The sequence below is a fragment of the Mus pahari genome, chromosome 3 (genome assembly GCF_900095145.1).
Source record: "Mus pahari chromosome 3, PAHARI_EIJ_v1.1, whole genome shotgun sequence".
Lineage (NCBI taxonomy): Eukaryota > Metazoa > Chordata > Mammalia > Rodentia > Muridae > Mus > Mus pahari.
Genome location: NC_034592.1, coordinates 46,191,452 through 46,213,271, shown reverse-complemented (window position 1 = coordinate 46,213,271; position 21,820 = coordinate 46,191,452). Strand labels below are relative to the sequence as shown.

Below are 21,820 nucleotides of genomic sequence, written 5' to 3'. Positions count from 1 at the left end.
CACACACACACACACACACACACACACACACACACACAGCTGTTTCCAGGGTCCAAAAATACTAGCTAATGAGACAAGCCAGTCCTTTCGCCTTCTCAATGGGAGTCAGCAAGCATCCTCACACTTCATGCTCTCTATCCTGAAACATAAACAGAATGCCATTTTCTCCCTGACTGTCCAAGCTTTTCCTTTAAAACAAATCACCATGCAAGGGCTACAGTGCTTTTAAAAATCTATGACCTCAGAGAACCCTCCATTCTCAGACTCTACAGAAGCATAATTGAAAGCAAATGCTCTCAGGGATGCAGGTAGGTGCTTCACGGCCTCCCTACCAAGCCGTTACTGTTCCTAGTTCCCTTCTAGATGAGAAGACCTAGAAGTGGACAGGAATAAGCAGTATGCCTGAGGGCCTGAGGGCACCAGCCAATGTCGACCGTGAACTCAGGCAACCAAGTTGCCCATCTCCCTGGTGCCACTCCCCTTTCAGAAGGCTGCCGAGATATGCTTTCAATATTACGTCATTCTGTGCACCCGATGGAGAAAACCAAAAATAGTGTATATATAGGTCTGCACGCAGTCCCAGGCCACCAGGAAGAAAGCTGTTCCCTCGTATATATAGGTCTGCACGCAGTCCCAGGCCACCAGGAAGAAAGCTGTTCCCTCATCTACTTTCCAGTTCTGCGCCGGCTGCTTAATTAGTTCCAAGCACTCCCTAACATTCCGCTGGGGAGGTGCCCGGGCCTCCTGATCATTAATTTTCCTTCAGTCACACCTTATGCTGCTGTCACACAAACCAAGTACATCTGAAGCATAGGTGTTTAGTCATCAAGCACTCAAAATAGCGTCCTTTCCTTTCACCCAGGACTGTACATTCATTAACTCTTATAGCATATGGGCCTGCAGTTCCTGCGGCGAGACTGGCGGGTCTAGTCTCCCAGTCTGGCCCAGAGGAAGAATAAAAATGTGGGTCGGCTGCCACCAAGGGCAGCCTGGAAAGGTCTGTGGGATGCATGCAAATTCCTTAATCTACATTCAGCATCACATAGATGTTTTCTGATCTCACAGACCTCCTCACTTCTTAGATGCCAAGGCTTTCAAGGCCTTGCATGGCTACATCTGATCAGGGCAGCGGGCCCCACCTCCTCTGTTCAGGGAGGCGGCCAAGAGCTGCTAGGGTAGCTGTTTCAAAGATGGCAGCTCAAGTCATGGGCTTTAAGGCTCTCCCAGAGAGGGCAATGTAATGAACACAACGTGTACCAGGGATTTCTCTCGCCACTGGAACAAGAAGTTGGTCAGGATCTGAGACACTTGGGTTCTGATTTTTTAAAAAGGAAAGAAAAAAAAAAAAAAACAGAAAAGAAATGGCAGTTGGGAATGTTAGTACATATCTGTAATCCCAACACTTGGAAGGCTGAGGCGAGAAGCCAGAGGTCAAGGCAAACATGGGGAAAAAATAAAAAGATAAACGGGAGAAAAAGGGAAAGAAGAAAAACCATAGGAAATGACCCTGCAGACCAAGTTTTCAGTATTTAAAAATGTATGTTTCCTGGGGGTGTATGTGTATATACTGATGTTTATGTCATTATGTATATACAACTCTGTGTGTGCTGTGTCCATGCAAACATGCCTACTGTTTGGGAACGGAGGATCTCTGGAGTCAGGCCTGCCTCTGCCAATAGGATGTAAACAACTGGGAGAATGGGCAGAGGTTAATCCTTGCATATGGCTCACACCCTCTGTGTGCATGTGTGATGTAAATATTTACATTTATACTCCCAAGGATAGAGCTGTGTGTGTATGTGAAGGGTTTTGAGTTAAGTGGGCCACCTGCTCTACTCTCCCTTGGGAAGTGAGTGAAAGGAAACGCCATCCCACAGGCTTTGTGCTCAGGGACACCTGCAAGTGACTGCCACCCAGAGGTGACCTGTCTGCACTTGGCAGGCTGCTCTGAGACAAGGGAGAGGAACAGCAGAAGGCCACCACCAATGGCAAGCACTTCTCTCTGAGCCTGCACAGTCTCTGTGCCAGCGCCAACTATCAGGGCTGTCACTGGCAGGGGACAGCCAGCTGACGGAGTGGGCAGGGTTGAGGTGGGCTGCAGGTGGGTAAAGCATGAGTCCTGGACCGTGTGTAAAACCGCACCAGGCAAGTAGTTAAGCAAAGACTCCCTAGAGCCCAGTAAAATGTCTGTCAACAAAGAGGCAAAAAACCCCAAACAGGAGATAGCTAGAAAAACCATAGCAATCTAAAAGAAGACACTGGAGCATCCTTTGTTGTTGGAACAATTCAGTCAGCGGGGCAACAGAGTCCCTACTTCCTCCCCTGAGGCTGCTTCACCCAAGTCTCCCAGCATGATGAACCCTTCCTGGACCTCCATTAAACAGGTTTCCCCTTACACAACAGGCCTCCCCTAAAATCATCAGTGGTGAGGAGCTGATAAATTATATAGTTTATCAATGAGAGGAAAGCAAGTAGCTTTTTAAAAAATGGTTTATTTTAATTTATGTGCATTGGTGTTTTGCCTACCTGTATGCCTGCGTGAAAGTATCGGATGCCCTGGAACTGGAGTTACAGACAGTTGTAAACTCCCATATGGGTACTGTAAATTGAACTCCGGCCCTCTGGAAGAACAAATGGTACTCTTACCCACTGAGCCATCCCTCTAGCCCCTCAGAAAGTAAGCATCTTTAAGACTCAGAGAAAGACAACAGAGAACCCCACTCATAAGCCCTGGGCACCCTGGTGGAACATGAAGTGGTTGGCCTAGACCGTTCACAATCACTTAGTATGCAGCACAGACCAGGAGCCACTACTACTTTATCAGTACCCAGCACTGATAAAGAACTCAGGAGAGTTCCCCCAGGCCATAGAGGAAAAGGGCAAGAAAGTTTAATGATGTGAGAAAAGTTTACAGATATGGAGAACAAAAGATGTTTCTCAAAAGAAACCTGGAAAATAAAGTCATTACAGAAAACTCTGTTCTGGCAGGAGGAATACAGTCGAAAAGACCCATTCGGTTCTATGCTGCTTCCCTGGAGGAAGACACAATCCTAATGTCACCTGGTAAAAACTTTGTACCAAAAGGTTAAGAAAAGATTGTCACAGACCAAGGTATGTGTTTTTCGATGTGCATAAAACAGAGGATGCTGCCAAGAGAAGAACCCAGCAGTGCCTGGCTACTGAGCCGTCCTAGAGCTGTGTGACTGAAGGAACCACAAAGCAGGCAACTCAAAAACAACCACAAGTTAATCCCTTACATTTCCAGACCTAACAGTCCACAGCCAAAGTGGGGGCAGGGTCATGCTCTCCCGGGAGACTAGCCAGTCCATACCTATTTCTTCATCTCTAGCCAGACATCTCTGATGTTTCTTGGTTTGACAACCCAGCACTCCAACCCTGCCTTCCTTCACAATGTTCTCTCTCCATGTGCGTCTGTTTGTTTGAAACAGGGTCTCCCTCAGTAGCTCAGGCTGACCCAGAACTCACTCTATAGCTCAGGCTTGCCTCAACCTCCTAGGTCCTGGGATTACAGGTACAAACATCACTCATTGTTTCAGTCTTACATTGTTTCATTCTTTCTTAGGAACCCCAGGCATTTGAAATTAGGACCAACCTAATTCTATCGAAATTAATCATGTCTGTAAATACAGAATTTCCAAATTGGGTCTTTCCACGGACATGACATATTAAAGGTTTCAGCTTCAACTTATCTTTGGCAGGAAATGCAAATCAATGCTCAACATGTTAACCCTCTCCAACAACAAAAACCAGAAGTCAAAAAAAAAAAAACCAATAGCCATATCTAGAGAGATGGGCTAGCATGATCAAGTCTCATAAAGCAAGTTTGCAATTGCATGTCTTATCAGTCAAAAGCATTCTGAGATACTCCCAGACAATACACAGTATATATATTCTTTTGGAGAGAAGAAGAAAACATTACTTCAGAGAGCCACCTAAATCAACTACAACGGAGACACTACGGTTTTACAAAGTCTGTATATATAACCCACGCCTTGTAACACTTCGGCCAACTGTCCCTTTTCACCCCCTTCCCTTTCAGGAAATGTGGTCTTCAACCATTCACTTCACCTCTTAGTGAAAAAAGAATCTGACTGATCTCTTAAAATAATAACTGTAGCTGTCCTGCCAGAACTTGCTAATAGCGGCTAGCATTTTACATGGTCAGGACACTGGGCAAAGGCGGCGGCACAAAGGCTGGTCTTGGTGCCAATGAACAAGTTACAAGAGAGAAAACGAAAACAGTTTGCCATATGAGCGGCATTTTTTTTTTTTAAACTATGTGGAGTAAACATCCAAGCCAGTATACACAACGTTTTATATACTGTATGACAGTAACAGCAGAACGGGATGCACAGCCCGTGTCTGAGAAGGAGTTCAGTTACGTGGCGGTGGTGGCTGTTCTTCCAGCTTAGAGGCCTGAATGGGTTCCCTCCTCCTTGGCTGCTCTCAGTCTGCCATGTATTCTGGCAATGTCAGGACACGAATGTTTCATAAAGTATACTTGATTTCTAGCACATACTTACTTCAAACAGAAACTTAATACCCATCTCTTTTTACTTCCTGGGGCTACCCAGTAAAGCTATCTCACTGGATGCTTACCAAAAGGGAGGGCTACTACTTTCCCACTTTCTAGAAGCTTTCAATCATAACCACTATGGACTTCAACCCACAGGCTCAGACTTGTCCGTGTGCAGCTAACCTACCTGACCCATAAACCCAGGCCTTCCTGCTGTAAGATGGTCCAATCCTGATTGTTCTCCAGTGATGTTCTAAACTGGCTTCTGGCTGGCTGCCATTTTTCTCCATGTGGACATAGGGTCTCCCCATGAAGACCAGGGTGGTCTCCCCATGAAGACCAGGGTGGCCCCCAACCACTCCCCAAACTAAGATTAACACATGTTAACCATAACCCAGCTGTCTTATTCCAACCTCAACCAATGAATGAATGCATGCTTTCTTGTCTTAATGTTAAATTCCCTTAAACACAACCCAAATATGCCCTCTTAATTTATAATAACACAAACAACCTGGCTTTTCCCACCAAACCCTCTTGTGGTTGACATGAGAAGTTAGGGGAACACAGGGTCACAGACCCCACAGATATGTCATTAGTGTTCTGAACCAAGCAGCAAGAGAGCCTGGACCAGCCAGTGCCTTCAGGGTATCCATCTTTAAGCCACTCCTCCATCTCATTTAAATGCCTTAGCCCTATGATTACAGCCCAAGCTCACCGACTCCTGAAATTCACATCTAGTGGGTATCACAGTAACACATCAGAATTTGTAATGTCTTAATAATAAATGTTATATCTACCGAGTGTATCTGGACTAATAAAGGTTGCTGATTGACTATGTGTGGGAGCGGCTGTTGCATGCGCAAGACAACTTGCAGTGATGGGTTTTCTCTTTCTGTTCTGAACAGTCTGGGAATGGAACTCAGGTCGTCAGGCTTGGCAGCAAGTACCTTTACTGCTGAGCCATCTTGCCAGCTCCCTACTAATGATGATTAAGCTAGTACTCATTAAGTCCTTCCTCAGTGTGCCAGACACCTTATTAAACACTTTATATACAGTAGTTTATTCATCATAATCCATTTAAAATAGATGCTTCAACTTCTCTTCCTTTCAGGTGAGAACACAAAGTTGCCCACAGACTAGAACCCAGGCTGCCTGACGCTAGTCACGACTCTTATCACAGTAGCACACTGGTTTGCTGGCCCAAGTAGCAGATGCCCTAACCGGAGTGCTCACGGAGCACAGAGAACTCACTGTGCAGTGCCTAAGAAATTCTATCACCCACAGATCCTTTAGCACGTCGTGTTTCCCTGAAGGATGATCATCAGGAACATTCTGTCACATTGGACACGATGACATTTTGGGGGTGGAAAAATAAGTAGAGAGAGAAAGGCTTTTGGAACAATACCATAACCTGTACACCACCCCTCACCCACTCCTTGGTCTCAAACCCCGGCACTCCCATCGGTGAAGCTGTGTGCCAGGCAGGCTCGCCACAAGGGAAAGGACAAGAATGAAGGGAGCTGCTCTCTCTCTCTTCTTTCAACTAAAAGGAAATTTCCTTCTATGGTCAATGGGAGCTATAAACATGGCAGGGGGGCGTTGGGGAGTTGGAAGGGTTAGCTCAAAGTTTCTAGGTAGCATGTAAAGTTTCTCACAACCAAACAACAATAAAACTCATTCAAGAGGAAAGTGATTGCCTTCTGGGTGTGAGGATCTGCGCTTTCTCCATACAACCTACATTTAAAAAGCGGGTATGGAGGTACACCAGCAATCCCAGCCAGCACTGGAGAGGCAAAGGGGGGCAGGGATACATGTATCCCTAAGCTCACTAGCTGCTGGGCCCCGCCTACCTAATGAGCCCCAAGTCAGTGAGAGAATCCACGGTGGGTGGCACATACCTGAGGTTGTCCTCTAGCCTCCACATGAACGTGCACACACACATACACACACACACACACACACACACACACACACACACACACACACCTCCAACATATACATTTTAAATGGCACAGCACAGCCAACTCCCTTCATTTTCCAGAAAGAGAACATATAAATTGACTGTACATGTAGCTATTTAACAAAGCCCTCTTCAGGCCTGCTCTGAGGTACACAGATTAGAGAAGATGCCTCTGCATTTCCTGTTTTGTGTCTCTTATATTCTATACACTATATCCCCACTCTGCCATCACTCACACACACACACACACACACACACACACACCCCTCCATTTCAAAACAGCAATTTCAATGACATGTCTGGTAAAATATCTTAGCAACAATGTCAATGTTGTCTCTCTGCAGCTAACCATATTAGCATTCCACTGTAATCATGATTTTTCAAAACATAAAATGGATTGCAAATCATTTGCTTCATTCACTCTTCGAGTATGTCTCGGGGGAGGGGGGGAAGCCCTCTAACATCACATAAATTGAACAGCAAAATTATGCTCAGTAGCTTCTCCTTACTGTGTATCTAACTTGTAAGCGTAAGTATGTGACCGAGCAAATGTTGACACAGAATCAGCATAAACACAAAATCAAAAATGTAATACTCTGGCAAATCGCTTTGATCAAATCATGCGCCTTGTTATTCTGTAATAGAATCCCTTAACTTCTGTACTTGTGTATCTGTATTTAAAGTTTGTCTTTATAGGACTGCCAAGAACGCTGTTTGCTAGATAATGGCAGAATCTATTTTTCCTAAGTGTTTTTGGAGTCACATACACAAAATGTTGCATAACTAGTTGGGGTGTCCCTGCAGTGACACAGGAAGAAATGGCAGCAGACCCACAGCTCTAACCACTCACAAACTCCCATAGTGGTGCAAATGTGTCGTCCTCGCCTAGTCATTTTCAAGGTGACACTGAGTAGGTCTGATGGAGGACTAGCCAGGGTTAGGACTCACAGCACACCAGGTAAACTAGAGCCCCCTCTTGTAATGAGGAAGTGAGCTGTGAATCTCGTGCACAGCAGTTGAGAGGCACAGACATCTCTGTACACACAGAAGTCTCTTGTTTCCCATCCTTGCATCTAGGCCTCTATAACGTACTCCCCACCCCCACCCCCGATCTCTTAGCAAACACATGTCTTCCCAGACTGTTTACAGCAACTGTCCCTGCAGCAGGCGGCTAAGGGCATGCCTAATAAGCAGCTCCTTCCTCCATCTGCACCAGATGGAGTGGCCAGGGCTGGGTTGACCACACAGGCAAGTGAGCTAATGAAACAACATGCTCAAAGTGCCACTAGTTACCAACGTCTGAAGGAAGAGTGTCAAGAGACAGAGATGCAAAGAGCCCAGCATGGTATAGAACATGCCATCAACGATAAGGGCAAATAGTTCTAACATGCTTACTATGGTCCAGACGTTGTTATAAGGACTTTTAACTGATTTACTCTTCCAAGAATCAACCATCTAGAGAGAATACCTGCCCTTGGTATTGGTGGGGGATTTGGTTCCAATATCCCCATCGATCTTGGGATGATCAAGTCCCTTTTGGGAAAGGGCACAGTATTTGCATAAAGTGCACATACACCCTCTTGTATACTGTAAATCACAGCCAGATGTTAGCCAATACCTAATACGACGGAAATGCTATGTAAATTGGAGGGCATGCTGTATTATTTAGGCAATACGAGGCAGAGCTCTGTTTGTGGTCAATGTCCATGTAGCTTTTTCCCCGATTTTTTTTTTTTTAAGTTCAGATTTTAAATATTCAACAGGCTGGTTCCGTAGCGTTTTCTCCCCCATTTCAAGACACAAAACAGAAAGAGGCTCAACAGCTTAAGCTGGGAATCAAACCCAAGCACCCAGTCACTAACTTAAGGGACAGAGAAACAGGCTTAGTTTGCCTCTACAGCTTAAGAGCCGTGCCATCTTTCTTTATTTCAGAATGGATTTCCTTCTGAGATCTGAGAATCGAACCCGGGTCCTTGAGCATGTTTAGCAAGCCCTCTACCACTACGACACCCCAGCCCTTACAGTAGTTCCTTACCTTCCCTATCTATTACATTATGAACTATCTACTACATTAGTAAACGTAGGCATGCGGGACATCATATAACAGTGTACAGTGGAGAGTAATTTTTTCATAAGGACCATCATGTGTTCTCTAGAGAATCTGCTTTCTGGTTAACTGTGGCTCACTTCCTGACTTCCTTAATACTTTAAGAAAATGAAATCTCCTCTCCCTTCCTCAGCATCTTCACACCAACATGCATGACATAAGCTTAAAGACTTGGATGGGTATACTTTCTCTTTGCTGACAGCATCTCTCTGAGGCCAAAGGAGCTACGTGGGGTTCCTTTTCATCTCACCTGACGAGGACATTGTCAAACAAAATGCATTGCATTTGACTCTCACTGCTGACACAAGTTACCTTTATTGTATAGGCAAGAAAACTAAAGGTTCGAAGGCAACCTCTGAGGGAACTATCAGGTGCCTTCAAACTTGGAACTAAGGGGGTACCTCGGGGGACATCGGTTTTGTTTTGGGTTTGCTCATCTGGTTTTGTTCTCTGCAGAGAACCGGCCTCCAATTTACAATCCTACTTCAGCCTGGCTGGAAGGCAAGCTCTCAAAGCCCTTAACTCACTTCAACAGGATACTTCCCTACATTAAAAGATACCTGATCTCTTGCTTGGAGACCCAGCCAGCCACTGTAACAACTGAGCTCCTAAGAAGGAACAAGCCCTCCAGAGGCTCCTAGGAAGGAGCAAGGCCTCTAAAGGCTCTCAGCTTCAGAACCACGGAGCTGCCGAAGCAGGGCGGAGATGGAAACTCATGCACAAAACAGGGAAACAAGAGGCGGTCGCCTCGAAAAGTTTTGTAACGGCAGTTTTTAACGTGGAACTTACAGAATTAATATAGACTCCTTTACTTAATCCTACCAAATATAAAGGGTGCCTTAGATAAATCTTTTTAGGCTTCGTAATTCAAAACTAAACATAAGACATGTTTGCCTTGCTTACAACTTTAGCCAGTGAGCTCTCAATAATTAAACACTCATCAAAATATTAAAGCAGCTACTAAACCAAAAGGAAAAAGAGGTAAACAGGCAGAACAGAGAAACAAATTTTTATTATTGACAAAAAGTCATACAATACTGTGTCAACGACCAGCTTAAATGCTTCTAAAATATTAATTGAGGCGGCCTCATAAGCAAGCCCTGGCCTAGAGCAGGCAAGTCTTTTGTCTAGGGTCGCAGAGCTGGTAAGCTACACACCACAATACAGCCCCAGACAGATGGATTCAAACAGCCAATGAACAAACAGAGCTGAATTCATACCTTCAAAAAAAATCATAATTGAAACCTTAAAGTGGGGCTTTCCTGATACTATCAAAGATTAAATCATTTAATGACAATGTTGGTAAGGATTCCAATAGACACATTTTCTAATATATTGTTGGTAGACCTATATAAATGTGTTATCATTTGAAGGGTGTTTCAGCAAAAATAGAAAAAATACAAATTTTTAAAACTACTTTTAAAATAATTCTTCTCACCAAAACATAAGCGCATTTAGGGAGATTTGCTTCAGAACTGATTTGTAATATGACCAGAAAGACAATAAAACATTTATTTTAAGACAGGTTCTCACTATATTACCCAGGATGACCAGGAAATCATTACGTAGGTTAGCACGGGCTCTGGACTCGCGTTCCTTCCAAGTGCTGGGGCTACAGGCATGTGCAGCTTCACTGTCTGTGAACTGCTGAAATGAATCACAGAATACCTGCCAGTCAGGCTGCATGGCAGCACTTGGGAGGCTGAAGCTGGAGGACCTGTGCGGCTCGCAAGCATATGGTCAACAAAGCAAATATCCTGTCTCATAAGGGAAGTCAAGGAAGAAATGAAACGCCACAAATACAAACTGGGGGCCACACTGGGAAAGGAGAAGAACCAGACTGAGAAGCCATTCCCCACGCCAACAGAATACGGGGCACCAAGAAACCAACTGTCAGCGAAAAGGTAAGCAAGAGATACGCACAGACAAAGGTCTCAATTGCAGAATGGTCCTAACTTAAAGCAGTAAGATACACACGTCACTTGCAGAATTGACACGTTAATAAAATTCACAACAAACTTACAAGTAGGGTGAATCAAGCAAATAGCATGCACATGATACTTGCATACATGACAACCAGTTGAGAATTTCTGGAAACAACTTACAAAGGGCACCAAGAGCTCAAAACTAATACATTTCTCCTAACTCTTGACCGCAGTCTGGGAACCCCCCTTCTCCCAGCTGGACATTGCTCTAAAGACCCATATTTACTCTCGATTTTACTATTAGAGAGTCATTTTTTTTTTTTTAAAGGTGTTTGTGTTAAGACAAAGCCTCCCTCTGCATCCCAAGCTGGCCTTGAACTCAGCCATCCTTCCGGTCCAGCCACCAGAGCACTGGGATTACAAACCTGTACCGCCACACCTAGAAATGCCAAGCAAAATTTACATGACTGCACTCTGCATGTAATTTTAAAAAAGATCTTAATCAATTTGTTTCATTTTTTTATAATTTAAAAAAGTATAACAATAAAAATAAAGTGAGGACAGGCTGATGGAGGCGCTTGTCGCCAGGCCTGGTGATCCGAGTTCAATTCCCAATGATGGAAAAGAACCGACTCCCAGAAATTTCCCTCTGTCTTCCACAGGCATGCCAAGGCATACACCATACACAATCGCAAGTAAACGTAAAGGAACTCCTCAAAGTACTATGTGCTAAAAACTATCTCTAAGATTAAATAAGGCCTTGATAAAAAGTACCTTAAGTGATAAAGGACTGTAGGAGTTTAATGGACAGCAGAATAGTGGTGTGTTTTATCATCAATGAATTATGGCATTACACTCCAAGAACAATCAAATGTTATGTCCTCTCCAGAACTCTTCCACTGAAGCTGTCACACGTGTGACATGCTGCAGTGTTTAGAGATGAGACTCTGAGAATCAGGTACACAACTCAGGCTCAACAGCCATGTGACACAAGGGTACAGTCCTTGTCAGTGTAGAACACACACCTAGGAAGGGGCCCCTGAGAGCTTGTTGCCTCTCTACACCACGTGCAGGCACAGCTAGAAGGCTGCCTTTCACCAACCAAGAAAAGCCCTTGTCATACCTTGACATGCTGGGTCCCTGAGCTCAGATTTTCAGCTCCCAGCATTCAAAGAACATAATCCCTGGTTTTTTAGCCACCCCATCAGAGATGCTGTTATGGCGGCTGAAGCAGATAAGGAAATACACTATCAAAAATCAAAATATTTTGTCGTATCTGGTACTCAGGAAAAATATTTTCTAAAAGAAACTACAGTTATCTGAAAACCGTCCTTCTGGAGAGAAAGCTCCCATCCAAACTGCTCAGGGCGGGTAAGTAGAGCCCAGCACAGTCAATCAGCAATAAGTGGAGCCCAGCACAATCAATCAATCAGCAGTAACTCCCATTTCCAGCCTTAACCTAGAGTTCGAAGTCAGGCCAAGCCCAGCTGGTCAGCCAGTCTTGTGATCTACAGAAACTCCAGATAGCCCCAGCACCTACGCCAGGCTGCTCTCTAACTTGCAACTCTAGCTCCAGGGCATGTGGTGCTTCTGGGGCCCCCGGGACAGCCTTCGTGGGTCAAATCTAACAGCCTGGAGTCTCTCACCACCTTAAGTCTGGGCAACTCTTGGCCATTAAATTGAGTTGTTAGGGAGGCACTTGTTTGACTTTGCTCCTAGGACTGTAATGAAAACTGGTGAGCTCAGACCATCCTCTGTTGAACGTTGGTCCTCCTCAGATTCTCCTCTCAGAAACTGCTGAATCATTCTCCACACCTTGGAGCTCTCTCCCCCAAATGCAAACAGCTCACTTGAAAACTAAATTATGGAGACTTTATGGGATCACCCAGCACACTGATGAGGCTCTCGACAGCCTTTGTTTTTAAAAGACAAACAAACAAACAACAACAGAAAAGCACCTTTCATGGGAGAAAAAAAAACTGAAATGAAATTCAATTTGGTAAACAAAAACAAATATTTTTAACTGAGCTTCTAACTCATCATTTCTCTACCAAGGTTAAGCATCCTTTTGCACACACACACATCCAGCGGGGGCTCGGGGAAAAGCGCTGAGAGCTTTGCTTCCCCGTTTATGATGACTCTAGCAGGAAGCGTCTTCCTGGAGCGGGAGGGTCTGGGTGATTCCTTCCCTTTCCCTCTGAGCCCAGAGCTTGCTCTAAGAGTGCGTCACACAGCAAACCGGAAGCCCATTGTGAAGCCACCCTGGCACATGTGTGCAGGTGTCCAACACATGATGAATGTCCCACACCTGCTCCATCCTCTTCTGGTGGGTCCCCGGGTTTCCAGAAAGCACAGGAAAGAGACCAGAGGATGGAAGTCAAAGGTCTTCCCAAAATAGAACTTCGAGAATGAGGATGTGTTAGAATAAAGTCTTATAAACTGTACTTAGAAATCTATCCTCAGACCTGCTTGGCATCTCCTGAAACATCTTTTGCAAGGGGAGATGTCTTTCAGTTTAATTGTACAGAGAAAGTGACAACCTAAGTATTTAATAAAGGTGAAAAAATACAGGAAAATTAATTCCTAAGCCTAAACTACATGCAGTAGCAACTGAGAGCTTACCAGTCATATTACAGAGAAATGGATAAAGATGGCAGGCACTCTTTTATTAACCCACATTAGTAGACTCCGTATCTAGGAAGTCATCAAAAGAAGTCATCAAAAGAAGCTCCTAGAATATCATTCTTCACTTGAGATCCATCCTGACTTCTCTCTAACTTCTGGTGGGGAACAAGAATTTTGTTCGAAGCCCAGTGTAATGGCTATCTTACTTATCAGCATCTCTATGACCATGAAGCTACATGAGCAAAAGTAACCTGGGGAGGAAAGGGATTGGTCTCATCTTACATTTTAGGTAACAGCCCTTCATTGAGCAAAGTCAGGTCAGGAACCAAAGCAGAAGCCATAGAGGAATGCTTCCTATTGGCTTGTTCTTCGTGGTTTGCTCAGCCTGCTTTTTCATACATCATAGGACCGTCAGTCAGAGGTAGTACACCACACACAGGACCTTTGTCCCTCCCTCACCAATCATCAATCAAGAAAAAAAAATCACAGACTTGCCTATAGGCCAATATGGGAGTCAGGGGGGCATTCTCTCAATGGAGGTTCCCTCTTTCCAAATGACTCTAACTTATGTCAAGTTGACATAAAACTAGCCAACACAGTAGCCCACATCTAGAATCCTAGTGTTGGGGGGGCAGAGACAGGAAGATCTCGAGCTGAGCTACCTAACAAGTTTCAGGGCAGTCTGATCTGAATCTCTTCTGCTCTTTAAGCTGCGGGTTTCCTCCAGAAAGAACAGATGTAATGACTATCTAGCAGAAACTAAGTAGCAAGTGAGGTAGAAAGAACTTCGAATTTAAACCTGACATTATCTCTGCAAGGAAGCTGTGCCCGAGTGTCGGTGGTCTCTAACTGAGTGTCTAGTTTTTGTTTCTTTGTAGACTGTGTGTGTGTCTGAAGACAACAAAGAAAACCACTGAGGCTGGAACCTAGCAAGCCCTGAGCAACAGGCTACATCCCAGCTCCATCCTATTTGTAAATTAGACACTGATATTTTGAACAAAAATCCTAATGTCCTGATAAAGAGAACCGCATTACCTTTAGAAGGAATTGGTGTGCTATTGTGTTGCTTGAGGAATATTTTTGTAGTCTCTTAACAGAAGATACCAAATAGCACATCTCAACAATACAGTCTCTGCACCAAATTCCTAAATAATGGTCCACAGCCGCCGAAAGCGGGCAATGGAGCACCGACTAATCAAAAGCAGCTTCATATTTTCTGGATAAAACAAAGCATCGTTTATATTGAGGCTTTTTTTTTTTTTAAGGTACCACTGAAAGCCAGGACATAGCCTGGAATGGCTTAAAATACCACATTTAACAATCACCCCAATAGCTTTTAGACTTTAAAGAGGATAACAGCTTGCTTTTGCTTCGAATTCAAAGTGAAAAAACAAATGCAAAACAAAAAATTTAATTCAGTACACACACAGGCTTAGAAACTACCCTCTGCCTTAATTAACACCATTACAAGTGCCAACCACTTGGGTCTTACTGATGGGAAAGGTGAAGACCAAAGCTTCTTAATAAATTGCTCCAAAGTAAGCCCACTTCCTTACACACACACACACACACACACACACACACACGCACGCACACGCACACGCACACTGAATACTACAAGTAGAAGTCCACTGATCTTTGCTCTTCCGTCTCTGCTTGGACACACTTCACACGGGCACTGATAACCAGGAAAGCTAGGAATGGCATGACTCCATGCATTCAAGATTGACAAAGTGCCCAGGGAAGGAACATAGGCAGGGAGAATGCCCGGTCCCCTCCTGTGGAAGTCAACAGATCGTGTCTAATACTTCTATAAGGAGGCCAAAATCTATGTTAAACAAACAAAAGAAAACAAAAAAACAAAAAACAAAAAAAACCCCACATTATCCGCTGGGAATGTTAATTATATTAGATATCAGATAAAAGTATGTTTCATTTCTTGACAGCAAGAAGGAAAACAACAAAAACTGATCTGAGCCACCTGCTTGCCCTGAAGTGCTGGTCATTGTCATGAACAGCACTAAGCATCTACACTTATCAGTTTGGAGGGGCAGGGGACCTTCCCAATGATTCTGACTTAAGAATCAATTGTGTCCATCCTGGTGGGAACCAAAACCCACCCTGCCCCATAGACACTGAGAAACTCACATACACTCTTCCAGCTCCATTGTGGCTAGAACCTACGTATGTGAGCCAGGGTGGGCCGGTTTACAAGCACTTGCCAGTTTCCAACTCTCCCTACTTAATCCCAGATGAATGTTTATATCTATTTTATACGGTGTTAGAAAAAAGAAACACAGGATGTTTACGGAAGTCAAGGTGTTCTATATGATACTACAATATATTTCTCTGAACCACGGGATGTAGTCATCAATGAATGAGCCCTAATGTAAACTGTCTTTGCATTACTGTGATTGTCAGTGTGACAACCAAGTATGTCAAACGAAGCACTTTGATATGGTTGCTGGTAATAGGAGAAACCATGCACGTATGGGGGAAGCTACTGTACCTTCCTGCAACCTAAAAATACCCCTTTCAGGAACTTAAAAAAAAAAAAAATCCTCAAAGCCAAAAAGCTGTGGTGAGCACAGGTTTAGATCAGTGACTGAGACATATTTCAGGCCCTAGGGCTTGTTCCCCAGTACTATAAGAATCAATAACGAAGGTGGGATTTCACAAGGGATTATGTAACTATACAGATAATTTTAGAGAACTAGCTTGCTTAAAATAATAAATATGCATGTGTATACCCAACTTAGCAATATGATATTTCTTTTTATTCAGTCAAGTCTTGAGTCCTTCAATAAAGCTTTATCATTTATTTTGATATAAAGCTTGCACATCGTATTAAAGATTTTTGCAGCTACAACATGGAACGTTATTCCTTTTCTCTACCGAAAAGAGGCTGACATGCTGACGTGTCCTGATGGTTGAATGTTCACGCTATACTTTTATTAGGTTCATATCTAGCATCAGATACTCCTGACTAAAGAATACAGCAGTTACCTCATTTTAATTAACAGTTCAATAAAGTCTCATGAAAATCACATGGTAAGATAGGTCAAATGAAATCAAGAAACATGGTAGCAGGTGGCAAACTTCTCTGAAGAGCTTTGAGATAAAGATGGCACCTCGTGTGCTTATTTTAAATCAAGACTCTAGCATGTAAACAAACAACCAAAAGGTTAGTCTAACATACCCTTCTACTGTGGCTAAATACTGACTCTTAAAGTTACATTTCTATGAGATATATGTGTGCATGTCCATGTGCACACGTGTTTAAGAATGAGAGGGCACAGCAGGGCGGTGGTGGCTCATGCCTTTAATCCCAGCACTTGGGAGACAGAGGCAGGCAGATTTCTGAGTTCAAGGCCAGTCTGGTCTACAGAGTGAGTTCCAGGACAGCCAGGGCTATACAGAGAAACCCTGTCTTGAAAAAAAAAAAAAAAAAAAAGAATGAGAGGGCATACACATGTGCATGTCCACAGGGATCCACACATCTGGAGAGGAGAGGACAGACTTCAGAAGTTAATTCTCTCTTTCCAGAATGTGTGTCTTAGGGATCAAATGCAAGTCATTCTTCAGGCTTGGTAGCAAGAACTTCACCAGCTGAGTCATCTTGCCAGCTCTTATTTTTGCCCCGATAGACCTAGTTCAAGGCCAAGAGATAGATGTGGCTCGAATTTTACTGAAAGAACCTCTACAAGGTAAGAGAACCCCACCTTACCCCCCCCAAAAAAAACACTTCCAAGTTTTTGAAATTTCATTTCCCAATGTGCCTCTCTATATTCTAGAAACTCACTTTTTACCCATCTTATAAGCATAGATAAAAATGTGTAATCATTTTTCAAAAGTATTTTGCTAATGTTAAGAGTTTACCCAAGGGCTGGTGAGATGGCTCAGTGGGTAAGAGCACCCGACTGCTCTTCCAAAGGTCCGGAGTTCAAATCCCAGCAACCACATGGTGGCTCATAACCATCCGTAACAAGATCTGATGCCCTCTTCTGGAGTGTCTGAAGATGGCTACAGTGTACTTACATATAATAAATAAATAAATCTTTTAAAAAAAAAAAAAAAAAAAGAGTTTACCCAAAAGGGATCCAACCTTCCAGACTATGACAGGCATATAACTTGCGTTTCATCCCTTGCTAACGTTTCCCACAAGCAATTTGAAGTAGATACATTTGTTCTTTTAGGGACAGAAATTGGAAGCAAAGCTCTTCAATACTTCTGGGACAGGGCTGGGGATACAGCTCAGCGGCAGGATGCTCACCAGTTGTAGATAGCCCTAGGCTGAATCCTCGGTTGTGGGTGTGAGGAACAACCACTGCTATTTAGGCAGATGTGGTGGCACAGGACTATAATCCCAGCAATTGGGAGGCGGAGGCAGAAGAGCCTAAACTCAAGGTCAGGCTGGGATGCAAGGAGAAAACCGCCTCAGAAACAACCCCCCAAAATGAAACAAACAAATTAAAAAACTCTTCTTTCCAAATTTCTGAAAAACATTAGTTTCTTTTGAGGCATTCTCCTAATTCAGTTGCTCTGTTTCCAAAAATTTTTTTAAAAGATTTATTTCATGTATATGAATACACTGTTGCTATCTTCAGACACACCAGAAGAGGGCCTCAGATCCCATTACAGATGGTTGTGAGCCACCATGTGGTTGCTGGGAACTGAACTCAGGACCTCTGGAGGAGCAGTCAGTGCTTTTACCCGCTGAGCCATCTCTCCAGCCCCAGCTGTTTCCAAATTCTCAAACTATGCTCAGCATAAACTCAAAACAAAACAAACCTATCAGAGAAAATTCTAGAAAAGACTAAATTGTATGACTATGAGCTAATGTACATGAGCATTTCCTTCTGTCTTTGCAATATAGATTGCCTTTAACTGGGAAAAGTGTTGCAAACCCTTTCCATACCGAAGGAGAAGTTGTTACCCAGTCTCTCGAGTGTCTCAAACTGGCTACCTTTAACTTACAGAGAGGCTTAGCCAGGACAGTTGGCACAGAACTCAACCTAAGAAGTTGCAAGATTCCAAGTATTTACCCAACTCTTCTCATATAAGTTCATCTGGATGTAAAATTCTCTGCTCTCTTCCCAACACAAGACACCCAGGTTGTAGTGAAAAGAAAAGGGCCCACACCGTACAGATGCTTTACCCAAAATGTTCTCGTGAAATCCCGGGAGTGTGGAGCCTATTATAAAGGCAGAGCTTAGACAAAGCAGGAGTTACTCTTAGAAGGCCAAAGAGAGGCCTAAACCCCTAGTCCCAGGTTTTGAAACTGGAAACCTTTCAAAGGCCAAGTGTGCTCACTGCCTGGCCTGCCTGCACAGGTGCGAAGCATCATTTAAACTGCTATTTCCCATGATCCCGGCACCGTGAAAGAGGAGGGTCTTTGCTGAGAGATGTTGTTATTCTATAGGGGATTTGGCTTGAAGACCCTGGTCCTGGGAGGGAGGGGTACCTGTTGGCTTGGCTGCTCCACCCCAACAGTCAGCTGAGTTCATGCTAAAAATTCCAAAGGCTTCGAAGGCAACGAGAAAGTCTCTAGAATTAGTATCAGATGAGCCAAAACTGCTTTCAAAAAAAAAAATAATGAGATAGACATTTTGGCCCTGACCCAGCAGAGAATGAAAGTGCCCCTGGAAAGAACTTATGCGAACTAAAATTTCACCATAGTAACAATTCTAGTTAATTATTCAAAGCTAGGGGTTGGTTCTCTAAGGTTATGAGCTAACTACACCGCCTTCTGTTTATATCATTAGAACCTGCTTTCTTCTATTCTTTCTATCTGTTTGCCGAGGCATTAATGAGAAGTGTAAAATGGAATCCTAATAGCAACCTTACACTACCAGAGGCTTCACGTCTGAGGTAAGCCTGCCACTTTGCAGGCCTGGTTTAAGGAATAATTAATAATGAGAAATTTTATCTCAGTACCACACAGTCATAATATTCAGAGGTCAGTACTGTGTGTACTTACCTACAGTTGAATGGAAACCTGAAACATTATTTGACATTAAGTAATTTAAAAAGGAGCCATTTGCCAGCAAGAGCAGATTTAACCTGAGCTTAAAGAGTGGGTTGCAGAGCAGTTCCTAAAGGTTAACACTTTAACAGTGGATATAAGCACACGGTGCACAGACTCTCTGAGGAAACTAGAATGTAAGACTGACTGATGGAACAACCTCAGAGGAGGGGACCATGGAATGCGGTGCGACTAGGGTCACGATGGCCAACTATGCACCAGAATGCTGCGGGCGGGCAGCAGAGAAACTGAAGCCAAATTAAGTGGCTCTCCTCACACTGAGCGAGCAGTCTGGCGTGAAGCGGGTCTACACCTGTTAGGAATAAAATCTGATACTCAAAAACACAAGAACCCGTCAGGCAACAGTTGGTCAAGCATAAAACTCAACTCCATGTGGGACAAGGGAAAGGGCTTTCTAGAAACCAAATTCCTAAACACAACTGCCATTCTTCAATGTCTTTAACTTTACTTCCGGATCAGAATGACTTGTTAAAATCAAGAACTGTTCATCTTTGGTGCAAAATTCTAACTTAATTTCCAACACTGTTTCTCATTTTTTAAAAAAAAGATTTTAAAAAAAAAATTAAAGGGGTCGGGGTCGGCTGAAGAGATCCCTCTCAGAGCTTAAGAGTACCAGCTGCTCCTCCAGAGGACCCAGGTTCAATTCCCAGCACCCACATGGTTGCTTACAAATGTCTGTAACTGCAGTTCCAGAATATCTGACACCCTCATACAGACAAAAACATATGAACATGAAGTAAAAGTAAATATTAGAAAAAAAAACCACAACACAACACACACACCACTCAGAATACAGATTCCTCATGGCTTCCAGCATGCTGTTCGCGCTGAACCTGTCTGCACCAACCCAGCCTGAGGTGGGATCCGGGTGCCCTGCACTGCCCACTGTAATACCTGCTCAGTGCGCTGCCCACCGTAATACTTGCTCGGTGCACGTACCTGCTTCCTTCTTGCTTCCCTTTCCTCCCTCTCGGCTCTTCTTCAGCACAGCCTTCAGCATTTTCAACACTCTTTTGACTCTAAGGAGAAAAGGAAAAGAGTCAAATGTAGGGAAAAAAACGGGGAATGTCGTTTGCATGATGACCGCATGTGTAATCCAGGCTCAGAAAAGATCCCTTAGGATAACCTGAAGCACCTTAGATCTATGTTACCTTCCTATGAATAGACATGTGGCAGGGAACAGTAGGAGAGACACAAGGAATGCTTTATAACGTTCAGTGAAGACATCAGATGTTCACTGTCATGTTATAAAACTGACAACAGCCACACGCAGTGCGTTCCCAGCATTCCACATCTAATTAGGGTTACGAGGCTCAACCTGGGTCCAGCACTGGTAGTAAGACCTTTGGCATGGTGATATACTTTGCCAGCCCTGATTCACACACACACACAACAACAACAACAACTAAAAGAAACCATGAAATCTCAAAGATTAATAAGAAAGAAGCTACGTGGTTAGAAGAAATGTTTTACAGGTGCCACTAATTATAAACCACAAAACCCTTTTTGTAAGGTTACTGATTTGGAACATACCTCACAAACATCTGCAAACTAAATACAGATGGAGCACATTTTAACCCTGATGCCAGGTGGCCCAATTAAACAGTGCATACTCCCGTGCATTTTTACTATATATAGTTATGACTTTGGGAAGGAGATGAGGGGAATGGGCTGTGGATTGCTGCTGAGTCCTTTTAAAAAAACAAAAAACAAAACAAAACAAAAGAAAAACCCCTAACCAACTGCATTTTGCATAGGGGTGGTACCGAGTTTGTTAAAACAACACAATGGCCCCGGATTAAGATGAAACTGGAAACCTCTACAACAAGAGACAATGCAACTATTGTTTCCTCCTGGAGCTGATGAGCCAGGGAGAAGGCAGGAAGCATTCACGCAGCTCCAACACCAACAAGGGGGGGGGGGCATAAGGGGGGGGAGAGAAACTTCTACCAGGAGAGGAATCCCACACTGGCCTCCCTCACTTGAAAGCGGCAGGTGGCCTCAGTGTGACAAGCCACATCTCAATGCTCAGAGTGAAGTAGCTTTGTGGGGCCCTTAGAGAAGGATAAGGAGTTTCACTGTGCTGCCATCACAGAGCTACAACATCAGCAAACAGAATGACCTTTCTTATCATGTGGTCCAAGCCCGTATTTATTTTTCCAAGCCTTTGTTTTATCAACGAAGAAAGAGACCCTGGGAGACTTGACTCCACCCACGGGTCACTCAGCTAACTAACTAGCAGCAGGGGCTGATTCCTAAATGCGCAGGGTTCCAGCTGCTCCGCCCCCCTCGCAGCCCGCTGAGCATCCTCAGTAGGCTTCAGGCTTCAGAGGCTGACAAGCCTCTCCTCTCAGATCAATGAAAGCGTCGGCAAACAAACACTGAAAGATATTAGGAGGATAAGATCTAGAAAGCCAAAGTGGTTATTAGAGTTAAATCTTTTTTACAAACAAGCCTTTACACACAAAGGGTTTGTGGCTCTGGCCCAATTCTGCCTTTGAAATGCTTCTCGAATCTGCATAGAATCTTTCCAGACTGGGCCCCCTGGAACCACAAGTTTCTCCTGACAGCCATGCTTTCTAAAAAAGTAAAGGGATATGGTATTTTTAAAAGGTCACAA

At 43.8% G+C, this 21,820-nt stretch overlaps 1 protein-coding gene across 4 annotated transcripts in view; it reads right to left on the bottom strand.

Moving 5' to 3' along the window:
* Positions 1-21,820, bottom strand: part of Tanc1 (tetratricopeptide repeat, ankyrin repeat and coiled-coil containing 1) — a 233,173-nt gene that overhangs the window by 123,581 nt on the left and 87,772 nt on the right. For all 4 annotated transcript variants that reach the window (XM_029536846.1, XM_021192512.2, XM_029536845.1 and 1 more), the window contains one exon: positions 20,140-20,219. In XM_029536846.1, the coding sequence (XP_029392706.1) occupies positions 20,140-20,200 (61 nt within the window). In that variant the 5' untranslated portion in view covers positions 20,201-20,219. The remainder of the gene's footprint in view (positions 1-20,139; positions 20,220-21,820) is intronic.